At 42.0% G+C, this 14774-nt stretch overlaps 1 protein-coding gene across 1 annotated transcript; it reads right to left on the bottom strand.

The window, feature by feature from the left end:
* ilrun (inflammation and lipid regulator with UBA-like and NBR1-like domains) lies at positions 1-14287 on the bottom strand. The gene is made up of 5 exons (XM_079509219.1): positions 13688-14287; positions 12617-12771; positions 12081-12278; positions 8873-9177; positions 1-2805 (listed from the first exon to the last, which is right to left on the bottom strand). The coding sequence occupies exons 1-5, from the start codon at positions 13972-13974 to the stop codon at positions 2770-2772; spliced, it is 981 nt and encodes a 326-aa protein (XP_079365345.1). The 5' UTR covers positions 13975-14287; the 3' UTR covers positions 1-2769.
* Positions 14288-14774: the final 487 nt, after the last annotated feature.

The raw sequence follows: 14774 nt of genomic DNA, 5'->3' as shown, positions 1-14774 counted from the left end.
TTGTTTCAGTGTTAATTTAATCATACAAATGTTTTATTTATACATACAGGGGGGAAAAAAAGGCTTTTTCAATGGACATTTCCTCTTCAGATAAATGTGCTATCTTCGGACTCTATGTAAACTCTCAGCTCATATTCTCGTCATGCCACCCATCTCAAACCGGAACATAGTCACAAACTAATCAATGAATTCCAGCAAAATAAAAATGACAAAATTCAAAGGAATCCCTCTCCATCGCACACACAGGCCTGTGTACACACACATACATACGGACAGACACCCGGCATACACACGCTACTGCACGTATGCACAGACAAAAGAAGACAGTAACTCTTCATTTTTAAAAGAAAAAAGCAAGGCAGAACAGTGTATACTGTTTGGGAGGAAGAAGAGGGCTGTCAGGTAACAAATACAGCAGTTGTGAAGCACAGGATGCTGGTGACACTTAAACCCTAGCATCACTAATCTGGGGGGGACCATTTTCAGAAAATAAGTCAATATACAAGTTTGCAACTCATCGCAGCGCTACTTGTAATGGTCTATTTTCGTCTAGGAGCGGGCCTAGTATAGAGTCCTTGGGAATACGGACAGCAAAGTATAGGGGTTCAGTGGTTTAACATAGGGGTGTGTTGGTTGGGGGCCAGATAACTCGAGCATAACTAATTTACTGTTTATGGTGGTGATCCCAATGAGACATCAGGAGAATTCAATGCCGAACATGACATAAACACAATTCCCTTTCATATTGATCTGGCAAATTAGATTACCCGATTTAAAATATAATTAATAATAAAAAAAGATTCCACAACCCTATTGCGGCCAATCAACATTCCTATTGTACATCGATGCCGAAAATACATTGATTCTAATGACAGTAATTAGTTAGTTCATCCTCAAACACATGCATCCCAAATGTGTAAACAAGAACATGACTGATTTCCATTCATAATTAATTTCACAATGTGACTCGTGACAACGTGTGTTCTTCTGTAGAAATTTGTCAATTTGTGAAAAATCAAACATCCCCAAATGGTTTTCAAAGAACTTTGGTACTCTGGTGCAGAAAATAAGAGACACACAAACAAATGATGCGCTCAAACTCATTGGAAAATGCTGGCATCATTCTTTTTTTCTTTTTTTTTAGGTTACCACTTCTAAACATCATAAGTGGCATACAGCATTGTGCAAATAACAGTAGCGAAACATCTGCAATTTCTGTATTGGTAATACCGACACAAAACCCATCAAGCCTAACATTCAGGCAGCGTTTCCAAGAACAGAACACAAACACACCACATTATATAGTATTGAGGATAGTACTGACACGGGGAGGGGGGAAATGTGACTGATTTGGTAATTTGATTATTAGCACCATCTGCTGGCTGTATTGGGAGATTTCTATTTACTTACCGGTATTTATTTTTGGTGAATCAGATGATTACATATTATGAAACTGAAAATACTGCTCTCCCTTAGTTCATGTTTGTGGAGACACCCTTACCCAAGCAGTATACATACATGTCAATTTAAATCGACAGGAAACCAGACCACACATGCATTGCACACGCACGTTTGAGTTACATCTAGACAGTCATTCATAAACTAAAATGATCATACACCAGGCAGAAGAAGATAGCTTGTTCAACTCCCTCACACCTCTCTTGCTCACACTCACACATTCCTTTTGCGAAACTCATCAGCCCACCTATTTAACCACTTACAACCTGGCATCCCTATTTTGGGCATGTCATTATGGGCAAAAATGCTCAAACCTTTTAAAAATATATATTTTAAAAAGTTCTCAAAGACAGCACATCTACAAGCTCACAATGTGCATTGTGAGCTTGCAGATCGGCTATTACTGAATAGATTAAGTGGAAAATCCACCCAAAAGTAAAAACCTCACACAGGGACAGCAGAGTACCTCCAGATGCGGTTACTTGACAACATGGGCTGTTTGATCTTTGGGGAAAGACACTGATTCCTAGACATGGGTTTCTAGATCACGTCTTGACCAGCAGTGGCTGGTGACTGATTTGATATGTTGTTGATAGTAGCTGGACTATAGGGTGGGTCAAGTAAGTCAAATCACTGTGTCTTTGTTAGGACAACATCGCAGTATGCTGTCATGATAAAAAAAAAATCACTCTAGTATGTGCAGCCATCATGACCAAACTTTTACATGGGTTTTGTAAATGTCTAATACTTCTCCAGAGCTTGGAATTATCCACTTCATTTGCAACATTTTAGCCATAATTTCCAAACCTTTGCAGGAACTCTGGAGTGAGTGTTGCTCATGCCACGAGTATTCAGCTGTCCGAGATTGTGGAAATAAAGTTGCGTATGCACGTTGTTTTTTTCTAGTGTGGATATCTGCCTTCAGTTAGGTGTGTTTGACAGTGGAAATAAGAAAATTGCCATCTAACATTTATTTTCTTTTTTGTAAGGATGTATAGCACTCTTTAAAATGAAGCATTCACACATGCGAATCAGAGTGTTCGGTGCCGGGCAGAGGACGTTTTGTGGGAGCGAATGTAGTCCGTTCTGTGTCCTCGTCATAGTTTGTGTGTCTGTGTGTGGAGGGGTGGGAGAGGGGGATTTGAGGGTCACAAAGGAGAGACAGAGCGAGAGAGGGTTGTCGAAAGTCAATATAAAACAACAGCCCCTCCCACCCCACCCCCATGCCCCCCACCCCCATTTCAGACTCCCCTGCATTTCACAGACTCCCGGGCTGAGTGGCAGGGGAGGGCATTGGGAGTCTTTGTCGTTCTAGCTCTGTCCAAACGGATAGGGTCCATGAATACCCTGGAAACAAAAAGAGGGAATGTATTTGGCATAAAAGACAGATTAAAGGGGTGTTTCTTTCCTCTGCATACAGTCGTTTTACTCTTCTCATAATATCAAAGTACTGTGCTAAATACACATTCACTACAAGCTTTCTGGTTTAAAGTTACAATGTATTTCAATTAATTCAACTTTGTTCTAACTTCTAAATCTATGTTCAAGTATCGAGTGTGTTACTAGCACATCACAATGGTGGCATGAGAACATCCTCGCAGTCTCGCACTCATGTCAACAAGGCCAAGGAGCTGATGGTTGACTCCAGGAGGCAGCACGCCCCAAGAATGATCCGGTATGGCTGCGTGCTCACCGGTGTAGCAGTAGTGTCAGTGTCACACACGCACATGGTGAAAAAGCCGTCAATGCCGTCTATACTGCCTCAGATGGCAGTAATTATTTCAGCATGAGCCACAAGTACATATTTGTACCACAGAGAGCATCCTGATAAGTTACATCTTCACCTGGAATGGGAACTGCACTGCCCTCTACTACAGTGTGTGTTCTGCAATGGGTGGTGTGTGGATAGCCGAACACATCCGAGGTGAGTTGTACAACAAAGTATAAAGTAGGGATTCGTTGTAATATATATATATATATATATATATATATATATATATATATATATATATATATATATATATATATAGAAAAAAAAGCATATAAAAATATATTGCTTCTTGATCTATAAAAAGATCAAGGGATAGTTTCTATAGCCAGGCTACTGAGGCCTCTCGCCATGTCAGTCCTTTTTTGGACGCTATTTTGGGCCTTTTTCTGCCTTTATTTGAATATACTACCAAGATGTCTCTTACTTGCATAATAAGACTGAGGTAATCTGCCTAATTTTTATTGTATAGTACACGCCTATATTATCGATCTCTTCTACACCTCATCATGTAGGTAATTGACTGGCTGATTGGCTGACAATGTCAATATAGTTATTTGAAGAAGGCGGCGGCGCACCAGATTAGATACTAGATGGGCTGCCATCTTTAGAGAAAAACAGACATAAAGCTTATGGATTTCCACTCAATGCATGACATGCAATGTTAGGTTACACTCTATGAGACCTGTACATCCATGTATACTGTCCCAAGTAAATTATAATGGTGTTTTACTGTTTTTGTATAAATTGTCTCACACCAATTTCTGCTCTCACTTGAGAGTAATAAGTGTTTGTTACTGTCTAATTAGACAGTTAATTTAATTCATTCATGTCTTGCAGTTATGTAATGAGGAGGACAGTTATGCCACAGTACACTGAACTGAAAACAATTGGGGTTAAAGATAAATTGAAAATGGCCTATAGCTCCACTGAGCGATACTGCTTGGGACATGCAAAAAAAAAAATGTTGTATTAATGAAAGTCAAAATAAAGCATTGCTGCTGTTACGAATGGAGGTCCACAAAGGTGTAGCTGTCTTAATTAAAACAATACATTTGACTGGAGCCAGGGACAATATCTAACTAAACAATGACTGGCAGAGTTTTTTTGAGTGGTGCAACCACTCCCTTACAGAGCTATGTGTGTGTGGCTGGCTGGGTGGCTGGCTGGGTATGAGCATGAAAACAGCATGGCTGTTTTTCACCACCTGTGCGCAACCTAACACACACATATTAACTGTATATTAGGGCTGACCCCAAAAAATCGATTAATCGACGATCGATCGATATGCACGGGAATCGATCTTGAAGAAAAAAAATCGAATAGTCATTAAAAAAAAAGCGCTTTTGGTCCGCGAGCCGGCCCCATTTGGTCCGCGAGCCATACTGCATGCTGGCGCCTCGCAGACCTCGCAACGCCTCCTCCCCTCTCCCCCCTCCCCCCTCACTCAAGTACGCCCCGCACCAATCCACATTTTATTTAATCACGTGATGCGCGCAGCACGGTGAGACGGGGCCGCCGGTATTGAAAACGCGCATCTCCAGCCATAGGTGTGAACGGCTTTGCCGACGTGCGAATGGGGGACAATTTAAAACAAAGGCGGCTTGCTGTAGTTTGCGACTAACATAAATTTGCATGCACAAGGGATGCAAAGTAGGCTATCTTTTGTTGTTTTTCTTTCTCCCCCTCTCTTCGAAGTTAGACTGGACAAATAAACTCTAAACTGACTGGGCCAGGGTGGGCTCACGTTCATGGTAACTTGCGCCGTGGGTGGAACGGGTGGAAAAGTTTGGTTACATTTTAAAATACAAGAGGGGAGCTAAATGCACTGCAGTGATCCAACTATTGCAACTTCAACGGGGGAGAGAGAGAGAGAGAGAGAGAGAGTCGCGTTAGAGAGTTGCGTTAGAGAGAGAGAGGCAGAGAGAGAGAGAGATGCAGAGAGAGAGAGAGGAGGGGGGTCACGTTAGCAACAGGCTAAGCTCACAGCATATCGGTACGTTCGTTCTATAAAAGGGTAGATCCGCTCCCGTTTGGGGGCTGCTCCCAGCCCCTAAACGGTAGCGAACTACCCTTTAATAGCACGTCATGTCACAAACCAAAACAGCTCTCATTTGGTTTTGTCATTGATGGGAATGCGACGCGATTAAGAATACCTGCCTGGGTGCTGTGCAAACAGTGAATCATTATATAGTTTCTTACCTTGTTGTGGCTCGTGCTGGTTTGAAGAAAGAAGAATTATAGGCATAATCCAATTATAATCCAAGGTTTGTTTGTCTGGAGGATGGAGATCCAACACTATGTCATATTATTAAAGTAGGCTAAGTAAACTTTAAGAAGAGCTGGTCAGTGAGAAGCTGCTCCGCTCGGCTAATTGATCTGACCTATATTTGCGCAACTGACTGGCATTTGGCAGCACCTGCAATTCAGTAACCTACAGGCCTACACATTTCAAAAGGCTTTCATATGTTTGTCCTTATAGATAGAAATGTGATAATCTTTGTATAGTTTTGGATATTAATTAATTAATTATTAAAGCACAGGGCCTCGCATTTCTCCCAGGCAGCTCTGATTGCGTGCGCCTCGCAGCAAGCACTTGTCTCGCTGCTGTCATAAAGCCTCGATTAAATGACGCTTTATTTCAGTTAATTTTACGGCAAGATCAGGAAAATGCCTTTCCTTTACACTTGCGTGTGCTGTTTCCACGAAGCCTCTGAGTTTATTTCAGTTATAAATGCAAAATGCTGTTCGTCCTGTGCTGCTTTGGATTATATATTTTTTATTTGAGAGGTAATGCCTGTGTCAGGCAGTTTTATTTAATGTTGACTTGTTACGGTCGGATGTTTATTGGGTCAAAGCAACAATTGTTGCTTATTGTTAAATAAAATAATTGAGACCAATCCAAGCATGCGTTTCTCTCTGCTATATCGTTGTTTTATTTATTTTACACCGGGGCTCCACCGGGCGCGTCAGCGTCGCGTCACCGTTAGGGAATGTTCCCTTTTTAATCAATGAAGGGTGGCTCCACTGCCCGCGTGACATTAACGCGTGCATTAAAATTGAACCGGTGCGTTTTTTGACGCACACGACGGAGACGCACCGCGTCCGGTGGAGCCCTGGCGTTAATTCATTGTGCGTCACTGCTCGTCGCGCAGCCCCCCCCCCCCCGTCCCCGTCGGATGACGAAGCGTCGACGAGCGATCGTGATTCGTTTCGAAGCGTCGATCATCAAAAGCGTGATCGAAGGTCAGCCCTACTGTATATATATATATATATATATGATTTTCGGGTGTGCCAGTACAGTACAGTACAGTGACAGTACAGTAGAGGGTACAGTAGAGGGACCCCCACACGGTAACTGTCATTTCTCAACCGTTTCGGACGTGGGGCGGCCCTCCGGATTCTGCCCGCCCCCCTGGCCGCGTTCCTGTGGGTCTGGAACTTCCGGGGACCCCCCGGGGACCCCCACACGGAGTTGCACCACTCACTTCACACGGGTGTGATTTTTTCAAATGCATTTGAGAGGATAGAATGATAGACTTCAGGTTAAAGAAAACTCGCAGTTAAGGATGCAGGTACACCTTTGTGGGTAGAAGTATGCCGTAACAAAAGCACTCGCCAACGTAAGGAATTAAAGCCATGGAATGCCTTTCAACATGTCTCAAGCCTTTCAGTTGAATGGTTTCTTCTTGAATGTATTATATTGCTTTAAAGGAGCATTCAGTGATTTGGGTGATTTGGAAAACCACCCAGTCCGCCCCAGTAACAAAATGTGCACATGCACGCTCTACAGTGGGGGGAAGTGCAACAGGCCAACAGCATGTGCACCAAGGCCCGCCCCCACTCGATCATGATTGGAGGAAGGCCCCTCTCATCCTGATTGGATGACGGTTTTGCCACCCGCCACCAAAACTGAAACCAGGGGCTCATTGGGGACAGGGAGGAACTCCTTATATGGTCAGCACACTCTATAGTAGGGAGGATTATCCAGAAAAAAAGAAAAAATAAGTGATATTTGAATTAAGTCAAATCACTGAATATACCTTTAACCAGCACCTGTAAAGAGCACCCTAAACTGCTGCCAAGGTACCACAGAATATAGATATACAATTTATCATCGAGTATCGCACCTTGTAGTTTCGCAGTTTTCGATGCACGACACTACACCGTTGTGCGACGAACTATGAATCAGGCTTAACCATTTTTGGTGAACAATCCAGTATAACCAGTATAACAAGTCAGGCAGAAAATAACCCTTACACGAATGATGAACAAAGCCTAAACTATGATAGGAATGATGGGGATGAATATATTCATTTAGTCCCCACTTCGTTGTGGTATGTTTTTTGTCACTGAACATTTGCACTTTTGTGCTTTCCATGGAGCAGTGGCACACTGGCACTGAATGGGCACTATTAATACATTGCCCGGAGTTATGGGGGGCTTTCAGGTAGGATCCATGATTATTTTCTGTCAGCTAGTTTGTCAAAATCGTCCCACACGACCCGACCTATGTGAAGTTGACAGCACACAACTTGAGAAAATGAAACTCTTGACTTGAATTGCTATTTTGGAAAACAGTAACAGTTTTTACAACTATATTGTATGGGCTATTAAAACGTTTTAAATATATAGCTAGATTGTTTTCATTTCTACTTTTCGGGTTAATTGGACAGAACTCTGTAGTTGAGTCAACATAAATTGTCACATTCCTGCCTAATACATCACAAAACAAAACTCATTATAGGAACAATATTGTGTGTCAACATTCACTGCCATGAATGACTGCCTGGAACAGTCTCTTCTCTTGTACATTTCCATTTTGAAAGCCATTTCTAAAATGTCAAGATTAAGGACGGATATTCTAGTTTCAAAATTACTACTGTATGTATAATGTGAACCGTTCTAGTGGGCGGAAACTAACAGCAGACTAACCTTTGAACTAGATGGGGTAAAGGACCTTTGATCATGCTAGAAAAAGGTGTTTCCCGGGTAATTTAATTGCAACAATGTCCCTCATAGTTGACTGCAACAAAAGCCTTGCCAGAGAACTATCTGGACTTGCCACTAACGTATTTCAGCCGAAAGTCCCATTGAAACTCCCAACCGGTGTCCACAATTGGCTTTCGATACATAATGATGATCACAGTAGAAATTTCCTAGGACAGATGTATCCATCGTTTAGTGTTCCAACTACAGCAGCCATCAAGTCTAACCACAACCAGCAATTTTGAACCCCAGTCTGCCTATGATGGCTTAACACAATTTGTCCAGTTTTTTAACATTTGCGTTAAACATTTGCGCCTAGACTGCCATGGTCAATGTCAATGAATCGACCCATGTGTCTTTCATTATTTCACTTTTATTTTATTAATTTAATTGTTTAATGTAAATGTTTTTGTAAAGGCACACAAATAGGGTTGGGCCCCCGACTCCCCATGTATAATGCATCATTTGAGTGTAGAAACAGTTTAAGGTGCTGGATTTCTCTCACAGAAGCAATTTGATCGCCAGCGCTGGCTTTTGGAGGGATCTAACCTGTGACCTTTTGATAACAGCCCTTTCTCTCACCACAAAACTTTTTTACCTAAAGTGAAGCAATGAGTTTGGATTCAGTCAGCAATTTGTGAAAGCATGCATACATACCTGACTGTACGTGACTACTGACAGATTGGTTTGGAGGCCATTTGATGCCCTATTTACAGCACTGTGTGTCAGTCCGTTTTGATCTTGTTGGATTGGCTCCGGCGTGCCTTCCCAGGCTCCTCCGGGGTCTTTCAAGCCGCTGTCTGTGGCATCATGCTTGTTCTTCTGCGGCGAGGCGAATGGGTTGAAGTCTCCCTGCACGTTGCGGTGGGGCTGCGTGTTGAACTCAGTCTCAAAGGAGGACAGCTGCTGGGTCACGCCAAGGAGACCTCCTACCTCCACGCTCAGAATCACCCAGATCACATCTGTCGGGGAAATGCAGAGGAACCATATGAGCCAACTACAGTATATTAACACATTCCCTCCCGTTACCATAGGCTGCGATCTACGGCCAGTGCCAACAGAATGCACGAAAAGGCAGCGTGAACCCGCCCTGAGAAATCACAGGTTTGGCTTTGGCATACATTCATTGTGTCAAGAACTGGAGGGGTTGAGAGCCCCAAATGAGAAAATAAAACAGATTACAGCCAAAATAGTTATTTAATTCTATTTATTGTAATTAGGTATACTTACCAATTGAGTTTGACAAAATCATAAGAACATATTTGAAGTTTTATAACAATCAAAAGAAAAGAAACAAAACTACGGGATTCAGTCCCAATACCTTTCTTAAATTCTTCTTACTTTTCTTATTGAGCAAAGAGACTACAAAAACACATAGGATTCATGAAACATGCAATGTTGAGTCCCTCAATCGGTGTAAGCAGACCTAAGATTCCATGCGCGGCCAAAAGAAGCGGTCTGCCGGGGTCTCTTCCGGGTTTTTAGACAGCTGGTGGATGGAAATGAAGCTCCACCCACGCGGCACAATGCCGCGTCGGCCAGATTCCCAGAAAAGCTCATATGCAGATCAGTCTGGGTGAAAATCTTATTAAGCTCTAAAATAGAAGTTTATATATAATGTAATGTAAAATGCATGAACTAAAGACAAAGACTCTTAGAGCATGTGACACCTATTCTAGCCTATTACTAAGTTGTTCTTCTGGGTCAGTACTGACACTTGCATGTAACCAGTGTTTGCCATGGCCATCTCCAATTGCAAGTAGTAAAAAAAATAAAAACAATACAAGATTAACTAGGCATAGTTGGATTTGGATAAAGGATGAATTGGAAATAATTGGTGAAATTGCAATAGTGTAATAAATGGAAAAGAATACAGTTATAGAAGATGGTAAATACATCTGATCTCAGATTACTAGGGCTGGTCCCAAATATCTGAAAATTCTGATACTCGTTCAGCAGGTAGTTGTCCCCTTGGGCTAAATGGACTTACTCTCTATAAATGCTTCACCTTCAAGAACAAAAGTGCTTCACAAGAACAATGTTGGTGCAACTAAACAAGTAAATGACTTTTCACTTTTACTTCCTCCAACAGTGAAGATGCCACTGCAGTTGATAATGTATGCATTTGTATAATAAATAATATACATTTTAAAGCAGGTTTTTGTTTGTCAGTTCCCTTGCATATTTTTATTTTCCTTTGGGGGGGTGTTGTGTGAATTGTTCTTGTCAAAAGTGTTAAGTGTACTGTGAAGTATCCATTTTCGGGTGAGGCAGGATTGGCTCTCAAGACACAACTTACTACATTTACCAAAAAGACGAGTGATGGCTTTTGCAGAGATAAGTAAGCTCACCCAAAAAAGCATTGATTTGATATATTGGCAAATTAATTTAGAACAAGTACACTGTTAAAATAAAAAACACAACCAGCAAAAATTAAAATACAAAATATTATTTGGGTAGTATTTTTAAAGGGGGCTACGTGCTTACCGTCTGACATCCGAACTAGCTCGCAAAGGGTAGTTATAACTACAAATGATGTCAATAAGAACTTCTTCACTGTACTGTTCGTATGGGTTCAGACAGTGTGATTGGTCAACAATTGGGTGGGTGTGATATACATTTGTTTCTGATTAATCTGTTGATTTCCTTATTATTCAGTTCATCTATGGATTCATTTGGCAACCACAAGTAAAAATCCCTTAATAATCACTTTTGTAATAGAACGCAAATTATTTAATTACTCAGTTTTAATTTGATTAATACGATTTTCTGTTCAACAATCAACTACACCAGGGACCACCACCCTGACTAAGAATCAACTAGAGCACCACTGTTGTGTGTGCGTGCACATGTTTGTGTGTTTATTATTATTATACAGACCTTAAAAGATCTGCTGCTGTGTCAATAATGTCTATAGAGGGTATGCGCATGCATAAAGTGAATGGCAGATTGAGTGGCAAAGTGAGTGACACAGTGAATTTAATGTTGTTTTAAGTCATTTCATGCAATCAAATAGGACTTTCTGTTTGGATGTATGGGCTGTAAAGGCCAGAAAGTATAGTTTTTTGCCACTCAGTAGGCATTCCCGCTGCACTTCCAGGTATAATGATGATGTCAATCATGTCACGCGCATACCCTCTATTGGTGGGTTATGTGTTGGATATGGGGTCAAAAACTTTAACCCATTTAGGCCTGAGATCAGATTCTAAAAATGTCTTCTACATCCTGACAGTTTTCTGAAAAAGCTATGTTTCCTATGTCAGTCGTTCTTCGATTTTTCAAAAATAGCAGACCTACAAGCTCGTAGCGCACCACTCGGTGGCACGCTATGAGCTTGTAGATCTGCTATTTTTCAATAGATTCTACACAGAACAAATTAAATCAAGCGTTTTCTATTCCTATCCCACATTTAACCTTTCCGTTCTCTTAACCTTCTATATTAAACTCATGTTAACGCATATACTGATTGTAACGTATAAGCGAACAGACGCATTTGATTACATGGGCACATTCCTAATAATGATGACTCAACCAGGAAATCAGTACCAGGTACACCTTCCCTTCTTGAGATTCTATCTAACTCCCTTTTTCGGCAGAAATGTGTTGACCTGAGTAACTAAACACTGACACGTCATCATAAGTCATCTGGTCATTTAGTGTGCTGTTTCTCTCAACTAGTGGTCGCGACCGTCAAGTAAAATAATAATAATAATCACTTTCCTACATTACTAAATGCATGGGCAGGGACCACATGCAATACCTTCATGGACCACACTCTACGATTAATCATTTCAACACTAAAGAACTAATTTGTACTTTTCCAACCTATTCTTTATTATTAGCATACTCCTTGCTGATGTCCTACCTCCGTAAAATAACCCGGTGGCTGTACACATCCTCCACTGGCCCTGGTACATGCCCGGAGCTGTGGGACTACGCATCTGCACGCTCACGTCGAAGATCTCCTGTGGGTCGAGAGACTTCACCATGACCATGTTCACATGGCCAAACTGGTCTCCTCCGATGTACTTAAGACAAACCCCGGGAGGCCAGGATTCAGCACCTGCAATATAGTGCAGTTAAGACACAGGCCAAAAACAATCAATCACATAACAGTATCTGCAAGCATGCACACATCACTATTATTCAGAATGCTATTGCTATAAAACAGTGATTTTCAATTATTTATTTATTTTAATTCAAGGACCCTCAGTATGATATACATTACATCAAGGTCCCACATTTGATCCATCTTTTTATCTCTGGGAAAATTCTGAGTATTAATTTAAGTCTGCAAAGTCTCGTACAGTCTCTAGTCTAGCGGACCACGGTGGGTCTATGGAACCCACATTGAGACCCAGTGCCGTGTACAAAAAGATGCAGAAAGATGAAGCACCTCACCTGTGTTTTGTATTCTCCAGGTCTTTGTGAAGTGTGTATCTGGGGGAACAGACTCCCCTTCCCCGATCGTCACATCCTCAACGAAGGACATCGATGGCGCATTTACATTGGGACTTTCAAAGTCATAATATGCACCGATAGCAGCTTGGAGGTTCCTGTTCCAATACAAAAAGAAAAGGGCAGATGAGTTGTGTGGTACTGAACAGAACCACTATAAGCAAAAAGGATGCACAGCACACCGGTCCTTGTGAGGTGCCAGCCAACAGGAAAGTTAATACTGAGTGACTTCTTCGCCCTGAAGAAGGCAGTATTATCTGTCCGAAACGTTGGTGTCTCTGTGTCCTCATTAAAACGTATGCATTGGCAGCTATGAGTGTGTGGCTATACATTTTTTCACTCACTGAACAGAACCAGTCATTGTACAGGGCATGGGTACTCTGATCAGCCTGAGAGAGAGCTATTATGACATTTGACACATGTGACCACTGTTTGGTTTCAGCCACTGATGATAACTGATTTACACGCAATATCGTGACGGAGACCCTCTTTCTGTGAGCTGTCCAAAGATCACCACTCTGGCTATTATGTCATCACTCTGGGTGATTTCCGTTGTGTTTGGAGCACCAGAGTTTACCAGTTTAGATGAATGGATTACTCTTGCTTGCATTCTATTGTGCAAGATGGCACATCATCTACATTGGTAGCTCCTCTGTTTACGCCAGCGAGCTGGTTAATTTAGCTTTCCTGCGTTAGTTAGGTTGATTTTTTTAAATTATTATTAGGCCAATTATTATTTTCAATCTCACATCCAAAAGGAGGACAAACTTTGCAGTTTCACTTTCGCCCCCACGCCAGATTTACCTTAACCGTGATTCCCATGCATAAAATAAACCACCGTAAAGCCTGCGTCGACGTGCATCAATAAACACTGACCCGACACAAGATCTACTTTATCTTTAGTTCTAGTCTGTGTTGTTGGCCACGGGACAGATTATAGATGAGATGTCTGGGGGGGGGGGTTTAGCGTAATGTTGCTGGCTAGCAGGCCCCGCGTCCCATCCCCGCACTCACCAGTTGGTCATGTCCAGGAAGAAGGCGCAGCCTGCCGGGTTGAGCTGGAAGCCCAGCAGCCTCTGGAACTCCGAGATGAGGACGTCCTTGTCCGTGGTGCCCATGCAGCTGAACCTCTGCATGAGCTCCGCGTCCACGTCCATGTCCATGCCCTCCATGGCGGGCGGTGTCCGTCCCCGTGGTCCACGACACCAGGCGGAGGGAGCTCCTCTTGTCAGTTCAGTCCGAGGCCTTGTCCATGTCCAGCCATAACAACCATACCCAACAACAACAAGCTCAATACGCATGGGTACGATCTACATCCCATCCACCGGAGACACGGCTCCGCTCTGATTGGCTATTTGGCATTTGGCTGCCTGTTAGGCAACCAACCAGTGACGCCAGGCCAGGGGATACTTAAAATCATGGTCAAAATGTGTAACAAATCTACTATGTTGGCTGCCTACAACGTTTACCTGCTTGATAAAATATGCATATCTCTGTGAGAGGGAGATTTGCCTATTAGCCGAGTAAACATATACACTAACACTTAAAATAAGCGGTTGCCTTAACGACCAACCAACCAACCGGAGCGATCGTCACTGCGGGCCATGGGGCGAGAGCAGAACATTCGACCAAAGGCATCGTTACCACGTGACCCTAAACGTCATCTGTTGCTACTGGAAGCCGCCTTTTCATTGGTTATCAATGAATGAAAAGTTGCATTCGGGTTGCATTACTCTATTATGGGTTGCATGCATAGATATGGTTGCAATATACGGGTATTACTAAACATGTCTTGTCTATATCTACCAATACAAATATTGTAGGTGCTATTTGATTACTATAAACTAATTGCAATGTTTATGTTTTTTTCCTTATTTGTTCTCATTATACGGGGGAAAGGATATATTGCACAGTAAAATAATCGCACTACAGTTAGATACATTACAAATTACATTATTTATGTATGTAGCACATATTAATAATGGCTTTATGATGAATTGAACATGGTGGACCCTATTGTAAACAAGTGTAATGCTTTATGGTGTCGTGTCGTCCACAGTTAACTTAACAGTCTTGTTATCTTGTATTGAGTTGTGCTTGA

This window comes from Electrona antarctica, assembly GCF_951216825.1.
Source record: "Electrona antarctica genome assembly, chromosome: 9".
Taxonomy (NCBI): Eukaryota; Metazoa; Chordata; class Actinopteri; order Myctophiformes; family Myctophidae; genus Electrona; species Electrona antarctica.
This window is presented reverse-complemented; position numbering and strand designations above follow the sequence as displayed.